Source organism: Balaenoptera ricei, chromosome 1, assembly GCF_028023285.1.
Source record: "Balaenoptera ricei isolate mBalRic1 chromosome 1, mBalRic1.hap2, whole genome shotgun sequence".
Classification (NCBI taxonomy): domain Eukaryota; kingdom Metazoa; phylum Chordata; class Mammalia; order Artiodactyla; family Balaenopteridae; genus Balaenoptera; species Balaenoptera ricei.
Genome location: NC_082639.1, coordinates 153,363,104 through 153,381,112, shown reverse-complemented (window position 1 = coordinate 153,381,112; position 18,009 = coordinate 153,363,104). Strand labels below are relative to the sequence as shown.

At 36.9% G+C, this 18,009-nt stretch overlaps 1 protein-coding gene across 6 annotated transcripts in view; it reads left to right on the top strand.

Moving 5' to 3' along the window:
• The window catches only part of RCOR3 (REST corepressor 3), a 50,438-nt gene extending 43,599 nt beyond the window's left edge, over positions 1 to 6,839 (top strand). For 3 of the 6 annotated variants that reach the window (XM_059938643.1, XM_059938652.1, XM_059938680.1), the window contains 2 exons: positions 3,563 to 3,804; positions 4,264 to 6,839. In XM_059938643.1, coding sequence (XP_059794626.1) covers positions 3,563 to 3,804; positions 4,264 to 4,608 — 587 coding nt within the window. In that variant the 3' untranslated portion in view covers positions 4,609 to 6,839. Of the gene's footprint in view, positions 1 to 3,197; positions 3,331 to 3,562; positions 3,805 to 4,263 lie in introns of those variants that run through there. The other 3 variants (XM_059938670.1, XM_059938662.1, XR_009505721.1) reach the window with 2 other exon arrangements.
• The last annotated feature ends 11,170 nt before the right edge of the window (positions 6,840 to 18,009 follow it).

Here is an 18,009-nt window from a genome sequence, read left to right as displayed (position 1 = left end):
TTGTTTTGTTTTAGAGAGATTTAAAAAGTGTTCTACATTTATTTGTTATTTCATAATGAGATAATGAGTGATTAGATGATTTAACTTGTTTACTTTTTGATACCTTTAGTGAATTGTCAATCAAAAGTGATAGAGATAGTATTTCACATAAGGAAATAGAGTTACTAGTTAGGAATAGTTGTGCTATCTTATTGTCTCACAGTATTACTTTATTGATTCAGCCTGTGATATGGGATATAATTCAGACCATAAAAATCTGTTTATTGAAGAAATTCATGAGAAGTTGATCCTTCATTAGAATACAAATTAGGGTTTTCAAGGTCATTAATATTAGCATTCCCATTTTATGTGTTTGTGTGTGCCTAGAATTTTTGTCAAGGTGAACATATTTTAAAGCATAGCAAAATTCTCATACCTGCAGTATTTAATGATGAAAATGAAGGAGAAATTTCAAGTTTTGTAGTAAGAACTTCCTAAGTCATTCTAGCACCAACTCTTATGAGGGATATAATATGAGATATGATGGACCTCGTTTTTTATAAACTGTGGGAAAAGAATGGACCCTTTCCCCAGCTACGAGTTGTAACAAAGTAACTCTGATATCATAGGTTGTTAAAGATGGTTGCTCAGCACCGCTACCTTGCTAGGCTGACCTACAGAAGCCTACCTGGGGATTCATCGGAAGGAGTCAGTCCCATTAAGTCTTCAGTTGGTGTTTCACTAGAGTTTGACTAGTTATCAGCCATAGTACAGAGCTTAAGAATTCCACCTTCTAGCCAAAATGTGCAATGTCACTGGGAATGTGAAAGTGATAAAGAAGTCAGCCATATGTGACTTGTAGCTTGGGAAGAATAAGAGAATGAAGCCCTATGGAGAAGAAAAATCAATCGTATTTCCTGAGCACTTCCTCTGTACTCTGCGTTGTAGTAATGCTGGTGGTACTTTGTATTCCATAGTACTTTCCAACCTTTTTCACATCATGGCACACAGAGAAAACTATGAAAATTTTCATAGCACACTGAGGCAGGCAGATGAGGCTGTTGTCTGTCCAGAGGAGACTGCCCAGGAGCTCGAGCTCTTCCAGACCCGGCCCAGCCACCCTGCAGGTTAAAGACATTAATATCTGGACCCACTTACTCTCAGGACGTGATTGAGCTCCTTAGCCAGACTACAGAAGTCTACAGTGTGGTCTGAGCCTTAAGACTTTGCAAAGTAGTTGATACGAGACTAGCATACACAAGTTAATGATAAACTTACCTAGGTGACTCAGAACCTAGGTGACCTGAAGAAAATCCAAAGTGTCTGGGTAAACTAAAGTTCCTATAGGAAGTAGTTTTGGTTTGGGGGCATGCAATTCTGGAAATGCAACAATATTAGTGACAAGGCGAAGTCCATCGAGCAAGAGAAAATAAAGTGGAAGACCAAAAAAAATAGAGTCAGAAGAAGAGGGGACAGTTATATAGTGGAGTTAGACTTGGGGACAGCTTAGTGGTAGGTTTTAGAGTATATTTTGCTAAACAAATGGGTGTTCGGAGGGTTGTAATTATTGTCAGACTTGGAGTCAGAGTTACTCTTAATGTGACTTCTTGCTAAGAATATAGCAGATCTAATCCTAGATTTATTTAAGGTTTTCATTTCTAAACTCACGTATTCAGTAGCATTGGTCATTTCTAGAATGTAAATTAAATATCCATTATGAAAATTAGTACACTGGTAGAACACTGTGTGTGATTTCCAATTAGTATTTGTTTTTCAGTGCAGTCATCTCAAGTTGAGTTGCTGTTTTCCAAAGTACAAGTAGTAGAGAAGTACTTGAGTATGCAGCAGTAATTCTTCATATGAAATGACCTTGGGTTCTTATTGCCAGATAAACCCTTGGTAGAACCTAGTCACCATTAGAATTTATACTCAATTATGAAGTTCAAAGTGGAAATCAGCTCATGTATTTAAGAGAATATAAATTCATTTATATTGTAAATGAATATAAAATAAAATATTGTAAGCAATGTTTAGTTATCATTATTACTTTGTTGTCATGCATATGTCTTTCCTTTTGAGAACAGAGCAAATGAGCATAGTTTATAAACCCAAAACTCTGTATTAACAATGGGATATGGTTATAGCTTAATAATGTCAGGCCTCCTACCCAAAATGCTCTAAGAGAAAGGAACTCCCCATAGAGTCAAGCCTAGCAAGTTGAATGTAGCAAGAGATACTTATTCCCAAGTTTTCAATAAAAAATAAGCACAGAATTTAAAAACAGGAGTTATATCATGCTGGTGCTTTAGGTAATAGGTGTATCACCCAAATAGCTATCAGTAAGAATATGTCTAGCATTTCTGCTGGGGTATTAATATGTTCTTACATTATTCTCTTATGTGTGATTGTATACATGTTAAGTTTATCTAAATCCTTGTATTTCTGGCTGCTTAGGTTAAACTACAGACTTTAATATCATAGACATCAATATTTTTTTCCTCCTTTCTCATCTCTAATTAATGAGTTACTGTTTTCTGGTATTTTTAAAAGCAGTTATCAAATTGTAAACTAAAAATTTTGACAGCTTTTATACTTTGAGCTAAGTGCATCTCTTCCTAGAATGAGTCAGTGAATTTCTTTTAGAATTCCCTTAAGAGCAAATTATTGTCCATCTGATTATATAAACTCACTTTAAACTCTGTGGCATAATTGACTATCTCAAGTTCATAAATCAAATATTATCCTTCATTTAATAAAATTTCCATAATTTTATGGAAGTTAGGTTTTTTAATAACTGAATGTACAATCCTTCTTAAATTTAAGGTAGTGATGATAAGCACAAGTATCTACAAGTAGTCACTATTATACCCTGATTCTTTAGGCTACAGAGCATATCTCGGAATCCTTCATATATACAGTCCTTAGAACTGTTAGATGAGTTAAAATCCAACAAACTCTGAAAAATAGCTTCCCCTTTTTTTGTCCATCAGATTGTGATGATTCTCCTGCTTTTTATGTTTAAATTCTTATCTCATTTCTATTCATTGGTACCTGGTAAGATAGGCAATTAATTATGTTGAAGTTGGTGTTAAGACCAAAATTACAATGCTTTTCTTAATGGGGGAACCCTAAGATTACTCACTCAGTCCATTGAGGGGATAAAAGAGATGGTTCATTCCCATCCAGTTTTGTTTACAAACGGTGTTGCTCAAATTTAGGTGACTGGCTACTAGGGAAATAAATGAATGTGGAATTGAGGATGGAACAAAGAATTCAATGCTTTACAATAAATGGACTGTATTTGAGAGTTCAAGAGAGGATTGGAGAAAATAACTGAGTATGTAAAAAATGGTAAGTCTCTGATTGTTCAGTTGAAGGCAAGTGGCTGGCTCGATGAAATGACATAATTGATAGTTTTCATCTGTGACCCTGATATCTTAGCCTCTATCTCAGAATTGAGAAATGAGCAGAGTTTATCAGAAAGGATTTTCATTGCTGGTATCTTGTGTGTGTGCATGATGTATAGTACACACAGCTCTCCTTACTGATCCTTCACAGGTGTATTATTTACTTTGCCTTCCAGGTGTCCGCAAATATGGTAAAGATTTTCAAGCTATTGCAGATGTAATTGGCAACAAGACTGTTGGCCAAGTGAAGAACTTCTTTGTAAACTACAGGCGTCGGTTTAACTTAGAGGAGGTATTGCAGGAGTGGGAAGCAGAACAAGGAACCCAGGCTTCTAATGGTGATGCTTCTACTTTAGGGGAGGAGACAAAAAGTGCTTCTAATGTGCCATCAGGGAAGAGCACTGATGAAGAAGAGGAGGTGTGTTTGTGTATGGAATTTGAGCTAATATGAGTTGAGGAATCACCATTTTGTGTGGTGTTCTGTAAGGTTAATTTGTCAGAGGACTAGCTAAATGAGCATGAAAGGTTGACAATACACTTACTCAGTGGTGCATCTCTCGTGACTCTTAAGTCATAATGACATGCTAAGTTCTGATCCTAGAAGAATGGAGAGTGTATTGTTCTTTCATAGTCTTATTTTTATTTCCAGTGTTAAGCTGTTTACTAATAAAGATGCCTGTTTGGTAGCTTCATTGCTTTTTCAGTTTTTGGTTTTTTGTTTTGTTTTGTTTAAAATAAAAGAAGCTTGTGCTTCCAAAAAACACTGGTGTTATGTTTTTGTTTTGTTTTGTTTTTCCTGTGACAGCCCAAACTATATTGTATTAAGTTCATTAGGAATTGTCATCTCATACGTGTATTTTTGTTTCTTCACCTCTAGGCACAGACCCCACAGGCTCCTCGGACTCTGGGTCCATCACCTCCTGCCCCATCATCCACTCCAACACCAACAGCCCCCATTGCCACTCTGAACCAGCCTCCACCACTTCTTCGTCCAACACTGCCTGCTGCCCCTGCTCTCCACCGGCAGCCTCCTCCACTCCAGCAGCAGGCTCGGTTCATCCAGCCCCGGCCAACTTTAAATCAGCCTCCACCACCTCTCATTCGCCCTGCTAATTCTATGCCACCCCGTCTAAACCCAAGACCAGTGTTGTCCACAGTTGGTGGTCAACAGCCACCATCACTTATCGGAATTCAGACAGATTCACAGTCCTCACTGCACTAAGATTAAATTGGACAGAGCTGCAGTAACTTTTCACCCCATCATTATACCAGTGCTCATCTGACTGATGCAAAAGAAGAAAGAATAATCCTTCCTAGATACTGAGGCTGGGAACTAGTTCTGTGGCAGTGGGCTAGCATAAGTAGATGCCTAAGAAATTTTTTAGTTCACGCAACTGAAATGTTATACAACAGAAAGTCTACAGTTAGCCTCCTTTCTAGAGTATACATTCAGCGACATGATCTCATTAAAGGAAAAGAGATTAAGTATTCTATATACCGAGGGTTTTTGTTTTGTTTTTACTGTATTTATTTTATTGAGAATCTTTATATTCCTGCCTCTTCATAGTCAAGGCTCTTAGTACAGGAATACTGACTTAGGAATTGTGAAAACTCCTTAAGTTTCATAAGTTAAGGATGCTCGACTTTTTCTCTTTTTTCTTTAATTTAATTTTTAACATTTTCCTATGTTAGGAGTGCAAGAATAGATAGCCTGCGTTTCAGATTTTGACATATGTTCATTTAATGCATATTTAAGAAATTATAGCTGCATATCCCTTTTTTCAAAAACTCTTGCTTTTTTTTCTAAAGGAATTTAAATATATTCCTTTAAAAGAAAGCAATTTAATCAATTGCAAAGCAATTATATGAACCCACAAAGAATGTACTGAACCTGCTAACTCTTTAACACACAGTTTAGGGTCCTAGCGCAGAGTCCTTGCTTAAAGGTCATTGACTCGCCATCTTGCAGTAGTAAGAGGATCGGAGTAATAATTTTACATATAAATGAGGATTTAATCTGTTCAAGTACAGTGTCTTTAATTCCTTGAAAATGGAGTTAATTTTGGTTTTTTTTTTTTAATCTTTCTAAGTGCTATCTGCTTTTAACTAGTAGTTGCCTACATTGGGGACTTTAGAAGAGAATTATATTTTGTCAGTTATGTGGAGATAGTGGTTATGGAAGCATTTATTTACAGTACCCTTTTTGTGTTTAGGTTCTGAACTTTAAATTGCCGTCAGACTTATTAATATGGTCTGTATTTAATATAAAGGATGTTTTCTTGGTAAATCTCTATTGTGCTATTTGGATACATTTGTGTATTCCTTGCAGCTGACCTGTACTTCTGGGTTTGGTTTAGGGTTAAATCATCAACATTATTTCATAAAATATATTTAAGAATTTGTTCTGTGTTATCCAAAGATATATCAGTATATTGTCACAATTATGCTGTTAACTTAAAATGCTGAGACCCCTTTTATAAAGAAACAAAAAATTTCAAGTCTTCTTAATTCAACACATAATCATTAAGCACCTACAAAGAATATTTTACAAGTGATTGTATTACTAATATTTTTGATAACAATGATTTCATATTGGAATCATGACCTGTGCAAAGGGACAGATCGCTTAGATTGCTATACTAGTGGAACTTAAGCTAAATGTTTGCACATTCACATTCTCACATTTAGAACTATTTCACGAAATGGTCAACATCAAAGGCCCTAGTTTATATTTCGAGATGTCATATATTCCCCAAATATTGGGTAGTCCCTACCTTTGGCTCTAAAGTGTTAAAGAGCTATTGACTTAAATCCATTGATTAGTTTTAATTTTGAAGTTTAGACCACTTCTTTCCATAAGGACCTTAAGTTCTGGCATAATCTAAAACTTTTTCCAGGATGTGTTCTTTCTCTCTCATTGGATCATCATGATTTAAAATTCCTAGTATTCAAGAATTTATACTTATTTTTACTTTAATAGCCATGGGGACAGTTATATATCTTAAAGGAAAATATCTAAAGCATTTTTTTAAAGTATTTAGATTGTCTTGCATATGTGCATACTATACAGCTTCTATTGTCTTGTCTCTTGTCAGTAGACCTTCAGTATACAGTGTGTGGGATATGTGAGTCAAGTTGGTCAGCACCAGCATCTGTCCAGCTGTTAAGTATATTGTGATTCATTTAAAATCCGTTCTATCCCAACCATGGGCAAAGGTGCTGTATCTGAGGGATGTGTTGTAATTTGATCTACGTACACTAGAGCACACAGTAGAAAAATCTTAGCTTCATTAGTAATATGACACATGTATATAGTGAGATGTCTTTATTGTGTGCTTTGCATATTTTGTAAATATTTTGCACGTCATTATTTTTCTTTTTTGTTGAAGCAGTGTTTGGCCTGGAAGAGTGATATGCTTGCTGCTTAATCAAAGGATTAAAGAGTTAAAGATGTGTATGTCTTCTATTTTTATATAATTTCATGTTGTATGAGAAATTTAGGACCTCTTCACTGTGAAATTCTAAATACTGATTTTTATAAAAAAAAAAAAGCAAAACCTGAAAATCTTTTAATGACCATTTCATTAATTTCAAGTTTATCAGTTTAAAAAAAAATCTACACCCAAGTATTTTTTTCATTACGTAACTAAAAATAAATCACGCTGTTGATACATCTGGTGATATTAATAAACATTTTTTTCTATATGATTTAATTCCAGTGTAATACGATGGAGGTAAAAGTAGGTTATGATCAAAAGTTTTTCTTAATAATCTTATAATAAAGTGAGTAAAATATAATGTAAAATAAAGGTGAAAGAACGTCAAATTCTGTCTTAATATAGGCCTACATTCTTTTTAGGAATAGATGTAGAGAACAAAAAAACCTGACAGTCAGGTTTTTCAACTATACTAAGAATGTTGCAAATACGTTGGTTAAAGTACTAAGTTTAGTTATTAAATATGTTGTATTTTAATGTTTCTTTCTGCTATCAAAAGAATATTATCCATGGATATTAATAACTGCTGATCACTTAACACTGGGGTGTCAGGGTCTCCTCAAAAATAATAATCTGACTTAGAACTCAAAGAAGGATCTCTCTTTTTGTGGTTTCCTGAAATAAATTATGAATACATTCTGATGATAGGAAACAAGAAAATGCGTATTAGTTTTTTAATTTGGACATTCATTATAGATACATCATTCATAAGATTACAGAGTAAGTGAACACAGAAAGAATCCAAGAATCAAGTTTGAGAAACCATGCTATATTATAAAATGTCTACAAGAAAGTACCTCACTTTTTGATGCATTTGTGGGGGTACCTTATCTGCCCTCTCTTAGGAAAAAAAAAAATAGGTCACATGTAACTCCTCCCAACTTAGGTCTTGATTAACTGCCTTAGTGAAGGAATGTTCTGCAACAATAAATTTTAATAACAATGGAGTTTGGGAGTAAAACATTAAGATGAATGTTCCTAAATGTGTGACTGTGTCTAAAAGGCTATGTGGCGTTATCTTCCCTTCTTCTGTTATCAGAAGAACACCTAAGGGAGAAACGGTGAAGACCAGAAATTAATGTTGGATTGAGATGTTTGCAAATTGTCTTTACCAGATTTAAAGTAGGCTAATGATAAGGAACGGATCTTTCTTTGCATTGTGGTGACTTAAACTTTACAATCGTAAAGCTGGAATTTGGGTGAGCAGTCTCAGAAAAAGATGCTGGGAAAGTGAAGTGGAGAGATCTAGGAGCAGTCTTCACACTGTAAATGGCATGAAGGGTAATCTTCCAGAATGCTTTATAGAATTATCTTTTTTTCTGGATTATTTTAAGAAAGGTTAAATTTTTATTCTATATAATTTAACTTTATTTAAATATATAAGGTACAATTACCGATAACTAAGAAGATCCTGAATAATACCACAACACAAGGTATCTATCTCTTGAGGTATCTATCTAGCTTACTGCCCAGAGCAGCTTTCATAATTGGCAGGATTTGGCTTCAAAAGGCCTGTATTCCCAAGACCATTTTTGTTCACATGCTGTGCCCTTTCCAAAAGAGAATTTGAAAACAATCAGAATTGTTGAGGGGCTTGTCACTTGACATATATAAAAAGTTCTCCCTCTACCATGGTGACTCTTCCAACTCCACTGAAAAGTTACTTCACCTCCCTGTGCCTCAGTTTATTTATTTTTCTTCCCACCCCAAAGTTTGGTGAAATGACAAGAAATAGAAAAACGAAAATAATGCTTAGCAGTGCTGGAAAGCCAGAGAAGGTGCCTCCAGCAGATAGAGACAGATTTATGACAAAAACCTCATAGAATTAAAGAAGCTCCAACTCCGCGAAGGCAAAAGAGCAGGAAAACACTGACATTCTCAAAAGGGTCCCATAATAACCTCAAATTCGAGGCAGATACGGAGCAGCCTCCAAGGATTCCTGCTTCCTGGTGTTCATGCCATTGTGTGTGGGCTGGACTTAGGGACTTGCTTCTGACCAATAGAATACAGCAAAGGTGATGGAATGTCATTTCTGTGGTTAGGCTAAAAGACTGGGACTTCTGTCTTGTTAGTAGATTTCTCTGCTTGCATGCTTTGATGAAGCAAGCTGCCATGTTGGAGAGGCCCATGTGGCAAGGATCTGAGGCAAGCACGCTGCCAACAGCCAGCAGAAAACTTAGGCACTCCGAATAACAACCTGCCAGGACCTGAATCCTGCCAACAACCACGTATGCTTGGAAGTGGATCCTTCCCCAGTTGGGCCTTGAGATGACTAGAGCTCAGCCAACACCTTGATTGCAGACTATGAGAGACCTTGAGACAGAGAACTCAGCTAAGCTGTGCCCAGATTTCTTAACACCACAGAAACTGTGAATTAAAGAGTTGTTTTGAGCTGCTAAGTTTTGAGGTAATTTGTTATGCAGCAATAGAAACAAATACAATGAACAAATATATACCATCTTCACAATTAAAAGAAAGTTGGAGTGACCGTATTAATGTCAGACGAAGATTTCAAAGCAAGGAATATTGTCAAAGATAGAGATGTTCACTGCATAATGATAAAGGTGCCAATTCATCAAGAGGATCCCTGATAGAACTGCAAGAAGAAATAGGCAAATCTGCCATTAAAGTCAGTGACTTAAATACCCATCTCTTAATAGTTGATAGAACATGAAAACCCAAAATGAGTAAGAATATAGAAGATCTGAACAACACTATCAACCACTTTTACCTAATTGAAATTTATAGATCATTCCACCCAACAACAGCAGAGTAAACATTCATTTCATGTGCACATGAAATATTTCCAAGAATAGACCATATTCTGTGCCATAAACAAGTTTTAATAAATGGAAAAGTGTTCAAGTTACCCAGAATATGTTCTCTAAGTACAATGGAACTAGAAATCAGCAACAGAAATATGGAAAATTCTCAAATATTTGGAAATTAAACAACTCATTTCTAAATAAGTTATGGGTCAGAAAATAAGTTACAAGAGAAATTAGAAAATATCTTGAACTGAATATAAGTAAAAACAGTATATAAAAAACCAATGGCTGTAGCAAAGTTGTGCCTAGAAGGAAGTTGATAGTTGTAAACGTTTATATTATATAGGAAGATAAAATCAATCATCTAAACTTTCTTCTTTAAAAACTAGGGGCTTCCCTGGTGGCGCAGTGGTTGAGAGTCTGCCTGTCAATGCAGGGGACGCAGGTTCGAGCCCTGGTCTGGGAAGATCCCACATGCCGCGGAACAGCTGGGCCCGTGAGCCACAATTACTGAGCCTGCGCGTCTGGAGCCTGTGCTCTGCAACAAGAGAGGCCGCGATAGTGAGAGGCCCGCGCACCGTGATGAAGAGTGGCCCCCGCTTGCCACAACTAGAGAAAGCCCTCGCACAGAAACGAAGACCCAACACAGCCCTAAATAAATAAATAAATAAATAACCCTTTAAAAAACAAACAAACAAACAAAAAAAAAAACTAGAAAGAAAAGAGTAAATATAACTTAAAGTAAACACAAGAGAGGAAATAAAATCATAATTAAAATAAATGAAATAGATACCAGGAAAACAACAGAGAAAAATCCCCGAAACCAGTAGTTGCTTCTTGAAAAGATCAACAAAATAGAAAATTCGTTAGTTAGAAAATTTGTTAGATCAAGAAAAAAATTGTGCAAATTATCAAAATCTAGACTGGAAGATGGATCATCACTACATAACCTACAGAAATTAAAAGTATTTGTAAAGGAACCTTATGAACACTTTACGTCAACAAATTTGTAAATGTTTTTAAAATGGACAAATTCTTACCACAACTGTCTCAAAAAGAATAGAAAATCTGAATCAAGTAAAGAAATTGAATTTGTGATTAAAAGTCTTCACACATAGGGGCTTCCCTCGTGGTGCAGTGGTTAAGAATCCACCTGCCAATGCAGGCTACATAGGTTCGAGCCCTGGTCCAGGAAGATCCCATGTGCCACGGAGCAACTAATCCCGTGAGCCACAACTACTGAAGCCCGCTTGCCTAAAGGCCGTGCTCCACGACCAGAGAAGCCACCGCAATGAGAAGCCCGCGCACTGCAACAAAGAGTAGCCCCTGCTCGCCACAACTAGAGAAAGCCCGTGTGCAGCAATGAAGACCCAGCACAGCCAAAAATAAATAAATTAAATAAATAAAATTTTTAAAAAATGTCTTCACACATAAAAAAGTCTTGGCCCACATAGCTTTATTGGTGAATTCTATCAAACACTTTAAGAAATAACACCAAACCTACACGAACTCAGAAAATACAGGAGGAAGGAACACTTCCCTATTCATTCTATAAGAGCATTATTACTCTGATTTGAAGCCAGATAAAGACAAAAAAAAAGGAAAAAAAAAAGAGAAACTTCAGACTAATGAACAGAGATGCAAAAATCCTTAACAGATATCAGCAAATAAAATTCAGCAGTAAAAGGATTGCAGAACATAACCCAGTGGTGTTTATCCCAGGAATGCAAGTTTGGTTTAACAAAAGAAATCAATTAATGTAATATACCAGAGCTTCACAACCTCAGCACTATTGACATTTTCGGCTAGATAATTCTTTGTTGTGCATTTAAGATGTATAGCTGAATCCTCAGCCTTTATCCACCAGATGCCAGTAGCATCCTCTCCCCCACCTCCAGTTTATCAAAAATATCTCCAGCCATTACCAAATGTCCCTCAGGGAGCAAACCCCTCAGTTGAGAATCATTGTTATACATCATATTAATAAAATAAAGGGAAAAGGAAAATGATCATAACAATAGACACAGAAAAGACATTTGACAAAATCCAACACCTATTCCTGATAAAAACTCTCAGAAAACTAGAAATATAAGGGAACTTTCTCAACCTGATAAAAGAAGCCTATAAGTAATATTACACTTAACTGAGTGCTTTCCCCTAGGATTGGAACCAAGCTAAGGATACCTGTTCTCATCACTTCTAGTCAACATTTTACTGGTTGTTCTAGCCAATTCAATAAGGCAAGAAAAATAAAGGCTTACACATGGGAAAGGCAGAACAAAAATTGTCTTTATTTGTAGATGACATGATCCTGCATGTAAAAAATACTACTAAACCTCCAAACACTTATAGAATAATAAGTTCAAGAAGGTCACAGGATACAACATCAATATAAAATCAGTTGTATTTTTATATACTAGCAATGAATGGTCTGAAAATAGAATCAAGAAAACAATTTTACTCACAGTAGTATCAAAAAGAATAAAATATTTAACAATATATTTTAACAAAAATGTGACAGAGCTGTTCACTGAAATACATAAAATACTGCTGAGACAAATTAAAGAAGACCTAAATAAATGAGGGGACATACCATATTCATGAATTGGAAGACAATATTGTTAAGATGGCAATTCCCCTCAAATTGCTTTATATATTAAACCCAATCCCTATCAAAATCTTAGCCTTGAGAGATTAACCAAGATGGCGGAGTAGAAGGACGTGCTGTCACTCCCTCTTGCGAGAGCACCAGAATCACAACTGACTGCTGGACCATCATTGACAGGAAGACCCTGGACTTCACCAAGGAGGATACCCCACGTCCAAGGACAGAGGAGAAGCCACAGTGAGACGGTAGGAGGGGCGCAAGCAGAGTAAAATCAAACCCCGTAACTGCTGGGTGGGTGACTCACAGACTGGCGAACACTTATACCACAGAAGTCCACCCACTGGAGTAAAGGTTCTGAGCCCCACGTCAGGCTTCCCAACCTGGGGGTCAGGCAACGGGAGGAGGAATTCCTAGAGAATCAGACTTTGAAGCCTAGTGGGAATTGGATTGCAGGACTTTGACGGGTCTGGGGGAAACAGAGACCCCACTCTTGGAGGGCACACACAAAGTAATGTGTGCATCAGGACCCAGGGGAAGGAGCAGTGAGCCTGGGGGAGACTGAACCAGACCTACCTGCTGGTGTTGGGGGGTCTCCTGCAGAGGCGAGTGGTGGCTCTGTTTCACCGTGGGGATAAGGACACTGGCAGCAGAGGTTCTGGGAAGTTCTCCTTGGCGTGAGCCCTCCCAGAGTCTGCCATTAACCCCACCAAAGAGCACGGGTAGGCTCCAGTGTTGGGTTGCCTCAGGCAAAACAGCCAACAGGGAGGGAACCCAGCCCCACCCATCAACAGTCAAGTGGATTAAGGTTTTACTGAGCTCTGACCGCCACAGCAACAGGGAGGGAACCCAGCCCCACCCATCAACAGTCAAGTGGATTAAGGTTTTACTGAGCTCTGACCGCCACAGCAACAGTCAGCTCTACCCACCACCAGAGCCTCCCATCAAGCCTCTTAGATAGCCTCAACCACCAGAGGGCAGACAACAGAAGCAAGAAAAACTATAATCCTGCAGCCTGTGGACCAAAAACCACAGTTACAGAAAGATAGAGAAGATGAAAAGGCAGAGGGCTATGTACCAGATGAAGGAACAAGAAAAAACCCCAGAAAAACAACTAAATGAAGTGGAGATAGGCAACCTTCCAGAAAAAGAATTCAGAATAATGATAGTGAAGATGATCCAGGACCTTGGAATAAGAATGGAGGCAAAGATTGAGAAGATGCAAGAAATGATTAACAAAGACCTAGAAGAATTAAAGAACAAACAAACAGAGATGACCAATACAATAACTGAAATGAAAACTACACTAGAAGGAATCAATAGCAGAATAACTGAGGCAGAAGAACGGATAAGTGACCTGGAAGACAGAATGATGGAATTCACTGCTGCGGAACAGACTAAAGAAAAAAGAATGAAAAGAAATGAAGACAGCCTAAGAGACCTCTGGGATAACATTAAACGCAACAACATTCGCATTATAGGGGTCCCAGAAGGAGAAGAGAGAGAGAAAGGACCAGAGAAAATATTTGAAGAGATTATAGTCGAAAACTTCCCTAACATGGGAAAGGAAATAGCCACCCAAGTCCAGGAAGCGCAGAGAGTCCCATACAGGATAAACCCAAGGAGAAACACGCCGAGACACATAGTAATCAAAGTGGCAAAAATTAAAGACAAAGAAAAATTATTGAAAGCAGCAAGGGAAAAACGACAAATAACATACAAGGGAACTCCCATAAGGTTAACAGCTGATTTCTCAGCAGAAACTCTGCAAGCCAGAAGGGAGTGGCATGATATACTTAAAGTGATGAAAGGGAAGAACCTACAACCAAGATTACTCTACCCGGCAAGGATCTCATTTAGATTTGATGGAGAAATCAAAAGCTTTACAGACAAGCAAAAGCTAAGAGAATTCAGCACCACCAAACCAGCTCTACAACAAATGCTAAAGGAACTTCTCTAAGTGGGAAACACAAGAGAAGAAAAGGACCTACAAAAACAAACCCAAAACAATTAAGAAAATGGTCATAGGAACATACATATCGATAATTACCTTAAACGTGAATGGATTAAATGCCCCAACCAAAAGACATAGACTGGCTGAATGGATACAAAAACAAGACCCATATATATGCTGTCTACAAGAGACCCACTTTAGACCTAGGGACACATACAGACTGAAAGTGATGGGATGGAAAAAGATATTCCATGCAAATGGAAATCAAAAGAAAGCTGGAGTAGCTATACTCATATCAGATAAAATAGACTTTAAATTAAAGAATGTTACAAGAGACAAGGAAGGACACTACATAATGATCCAGGGATCAATCCAAGAAGAAGATATAACAATTATAAATATATATGCACCCAACATAGGAGCACCTCAATACATAAGGCAACTGCTAACAGCTATAAAAGAGGAAATCGACAGTAACACAATAATAGTGGGGGACTTTAACACCTCACTTACACCAATGGACAGATCATCCAAAATGAAAATAAATAAGGAAACAGAAGCTTTAAATGACACAATAGACCAGATAGATTTAATTGATATATATCGGACATTCCATCCAAAAACAGCAGATTACACGTTCTTCTCAAGTGCGCACGGAACATTCTCCAAGATAGATCACATCTTGGGTCACAAATCAAGCCTCAGTAAATTTAAGAAAATTGAAATCATATCAAGCATCTTTTCTGACCACAACGCTATGAGATTAGAAATGAATTACAGGGAAAAAAACGTAAAAAGGACAAACACATGGAGGCTAAACAATACGTTACTAAATAACCAAGAGATCACTGAAGAAATCAAAGAGGAAATCAAAAAATACCTAGAGACAAATGACAATGAAAACACGACGACCCAAAACCTATGGGATGCAGCAAAAGCAGTTCTAAGAGGGAAGTTTATAGCTATACAAGCCTACCTAAAGAAACAAGAAAAAGCTCAAGTAAACAATCTAACCTTACACTTAAAGAAACTAGAGAAAGAAGAACAAACAAAACCCAAAGTTAGCAGAAGGAAAGAAATCATAAAGATCAGAGCAGAAATAAATGAAATAGAAACAAAGAAAACAATAGCAAAGATCAATAAAACTAAAAGTTGGTTCTTTGAGAAGATAAACAAAATTGATAAACCATTAGCCAGACTCATCAAGAAAAAGAGGGAGAGGACTCAAATCAATAAAATCAGAAATGAAAAAGGAGAAGTTACAACAGACACTGCAGAAATACAAAGCATCCTAAGAGACTACTACAAGCAACTTTATGCCAATAAAATGGACAACCTGGAAGAAATGGACAAATTCTTAGAAAGGTATAACCTTCCAAGACTGAACCAGGAAGAAATAGAAAATATGAACAGACCAATCACAAGTAATGAAATTGAAACTGTGATTAAAAATCTTCCAACAAACAAAAGTCCAGGACCAGATGGCTTCACAGGTGAATTCTATCAAACATTTAGAGAAGAGCTAACACCCATCCTTCTCAAACTCTTCCAAAAAATTGCAGAGGAAGGAACACTCCCAAACTCATTCTATGAGGCCACCATCACCCTGATACCAAAACCAGACAAAGACACTACAAAAAAAGAAAATTACAGACCAATATCACTGATGAATATAGATGCAAAAATCCTCAACAAAATACTAGCAAACAGAATCCAACAACACATTAAAAGGATCATACACCACGATCAAGTGGGATTTATCCCAGGGATGCAAGGATTCTTCAATATACGCAAATCAATCAATGTGATACAACATATTAACAAATTGAAGAATAAAAACCATATGATCATCTCAATAGATGCAGAAAAAGCTTTTGACAAAATTCAACACCCATTTCTGATAAAAACTCTCCAGAAAGTGGGCATAGAGGGAACCTACCTCAACATAATAAAGGCCATATATGACAAACCCACAGCAAACATCATTCTCAATGGTGAAAAACTGAAAGCATTTCCTCTAAGATCAGGAACGAGACAAGGATGTCCACTCTCACCACTATTATTCAACATAGTTTTGGAAGTCCTAGCCACGGCAATCAGAGAAGAAAAAGAAATAAAAGGAATACAAATTGGAAAAGAAGAAGTAAAACTGTCACTGTTTGCGGATGACATGATACTATACATAGAGAATCCTAAAACTGCCACCAGAAAACTGCTAGAGCTAATTAATGAATATGGTAAAGTTGCAGGATACAAAATTAATGCACAGAAATCTCTTGCATTCCTATACACTAATGATGAAAAATCTGAAAGAGAAATTATGGAAACACTCCCATTTACCATTGCAACAAAAAGAATAAAATACCTAGGAATAAACCTACCTAGGGAGACAAAAGACCTGTATGCAGAAAACTATAAGACACTGATGAAAGAAATTAAAGATGATACCAACAGATGGAGAGATATACCATGTTCTTGGATTGGAAGAATCAACATTGTGAAAATGAGTATACTACCCAAAGCAATCTACAGATTCAATGCAATCCCTATCAAATTACCAATGGCATTTTTTACGGAGCTAGAACAAATCATCTTAAAATTTGTATGGAGACACAAAAGACCCCGAATAGGCAAAGCAGTCTTGAGGCAAAAAAATGGAGCTGGAGGAATCAGACTCCCTGACTTCAGACTATACTACAAAGCTACAGTAATCAAGACAATATGGTACTGGCACAAAAACAGAAACATAGATCAATGGAACAAGATAGAAAGCCCAGAGATTAACCCACGCACCTATGGTCAACTAATCTATGACAAAGGAGGCAAAGATATACAATGGAGAAAAGACAGTCTCTTCAATAAGTGGTGCTGGGAAAACTGGACAGCTACATGTAAAAGAATGAAATTAGAATACTCCCTAACACCATACACAAAAATAAACTCAAAATGGATTAGAGACCTAAATATAAGACTGGACACTATAAAACTCTTAGAGGAAAACATAGGAAGAACACTCTTTGACATAAATCACAGCAAGATCTTTTTTGATCCACCTCCTAGAGTAATGGAAATAAAAACAAAAATAAACAAGTGGGACCTAATGAAACTTCAAAGCTTTTGCACAGCAAAGGAAACCATAAACAAGACGAAAAGACAACCCTCAGAATGGGAGAAAATATTTGCAAATGAATCAACGGACAAAGGATTAATCTCCAAAATATATAAACAGCTCATTCAGCTCAATATCAAAGAAACAAACACCCCAATCCAAAAATGGGCAGAAGACCTAAATAGACATTTCTCCAAAGAAGACATACAGACGGCCACGAAGCACATGAAAAGATGCTCAACATCACTAATTATTAGAGAAATGCAAATCAAAACTACAATGAGGTATCACCTCACTCCTGTTAGAATGGGCATCATCAGAAAATCTACAAACAACAAATGCTGGAGAGGGTGTGGTGAAAAGGGAACCCTCTTGCACTGTTGGTGGGAATGTAAATTGATACAGCCACTATGGAGAACAATATGGAGGTTCCTTAAAAAACTAAAAATAGAATTACCATATGACCCAGCAATCCCACTACTGGGCATATACCCAGAGAAAACCGTAATTCAAAAAGACACATGCACCCGAATGTTCATTGCAGCACTATTTACAATAGCCAGGTCATGGAAGCAACCTAAATGCCCATCAACAGACAAATGGATAAAGAAGATGTGGTACATATATACAATGGAATATTACTCAGCCATAAAAAGGAACGAAATTGAGTCATTTGTTGAGACGTGGATG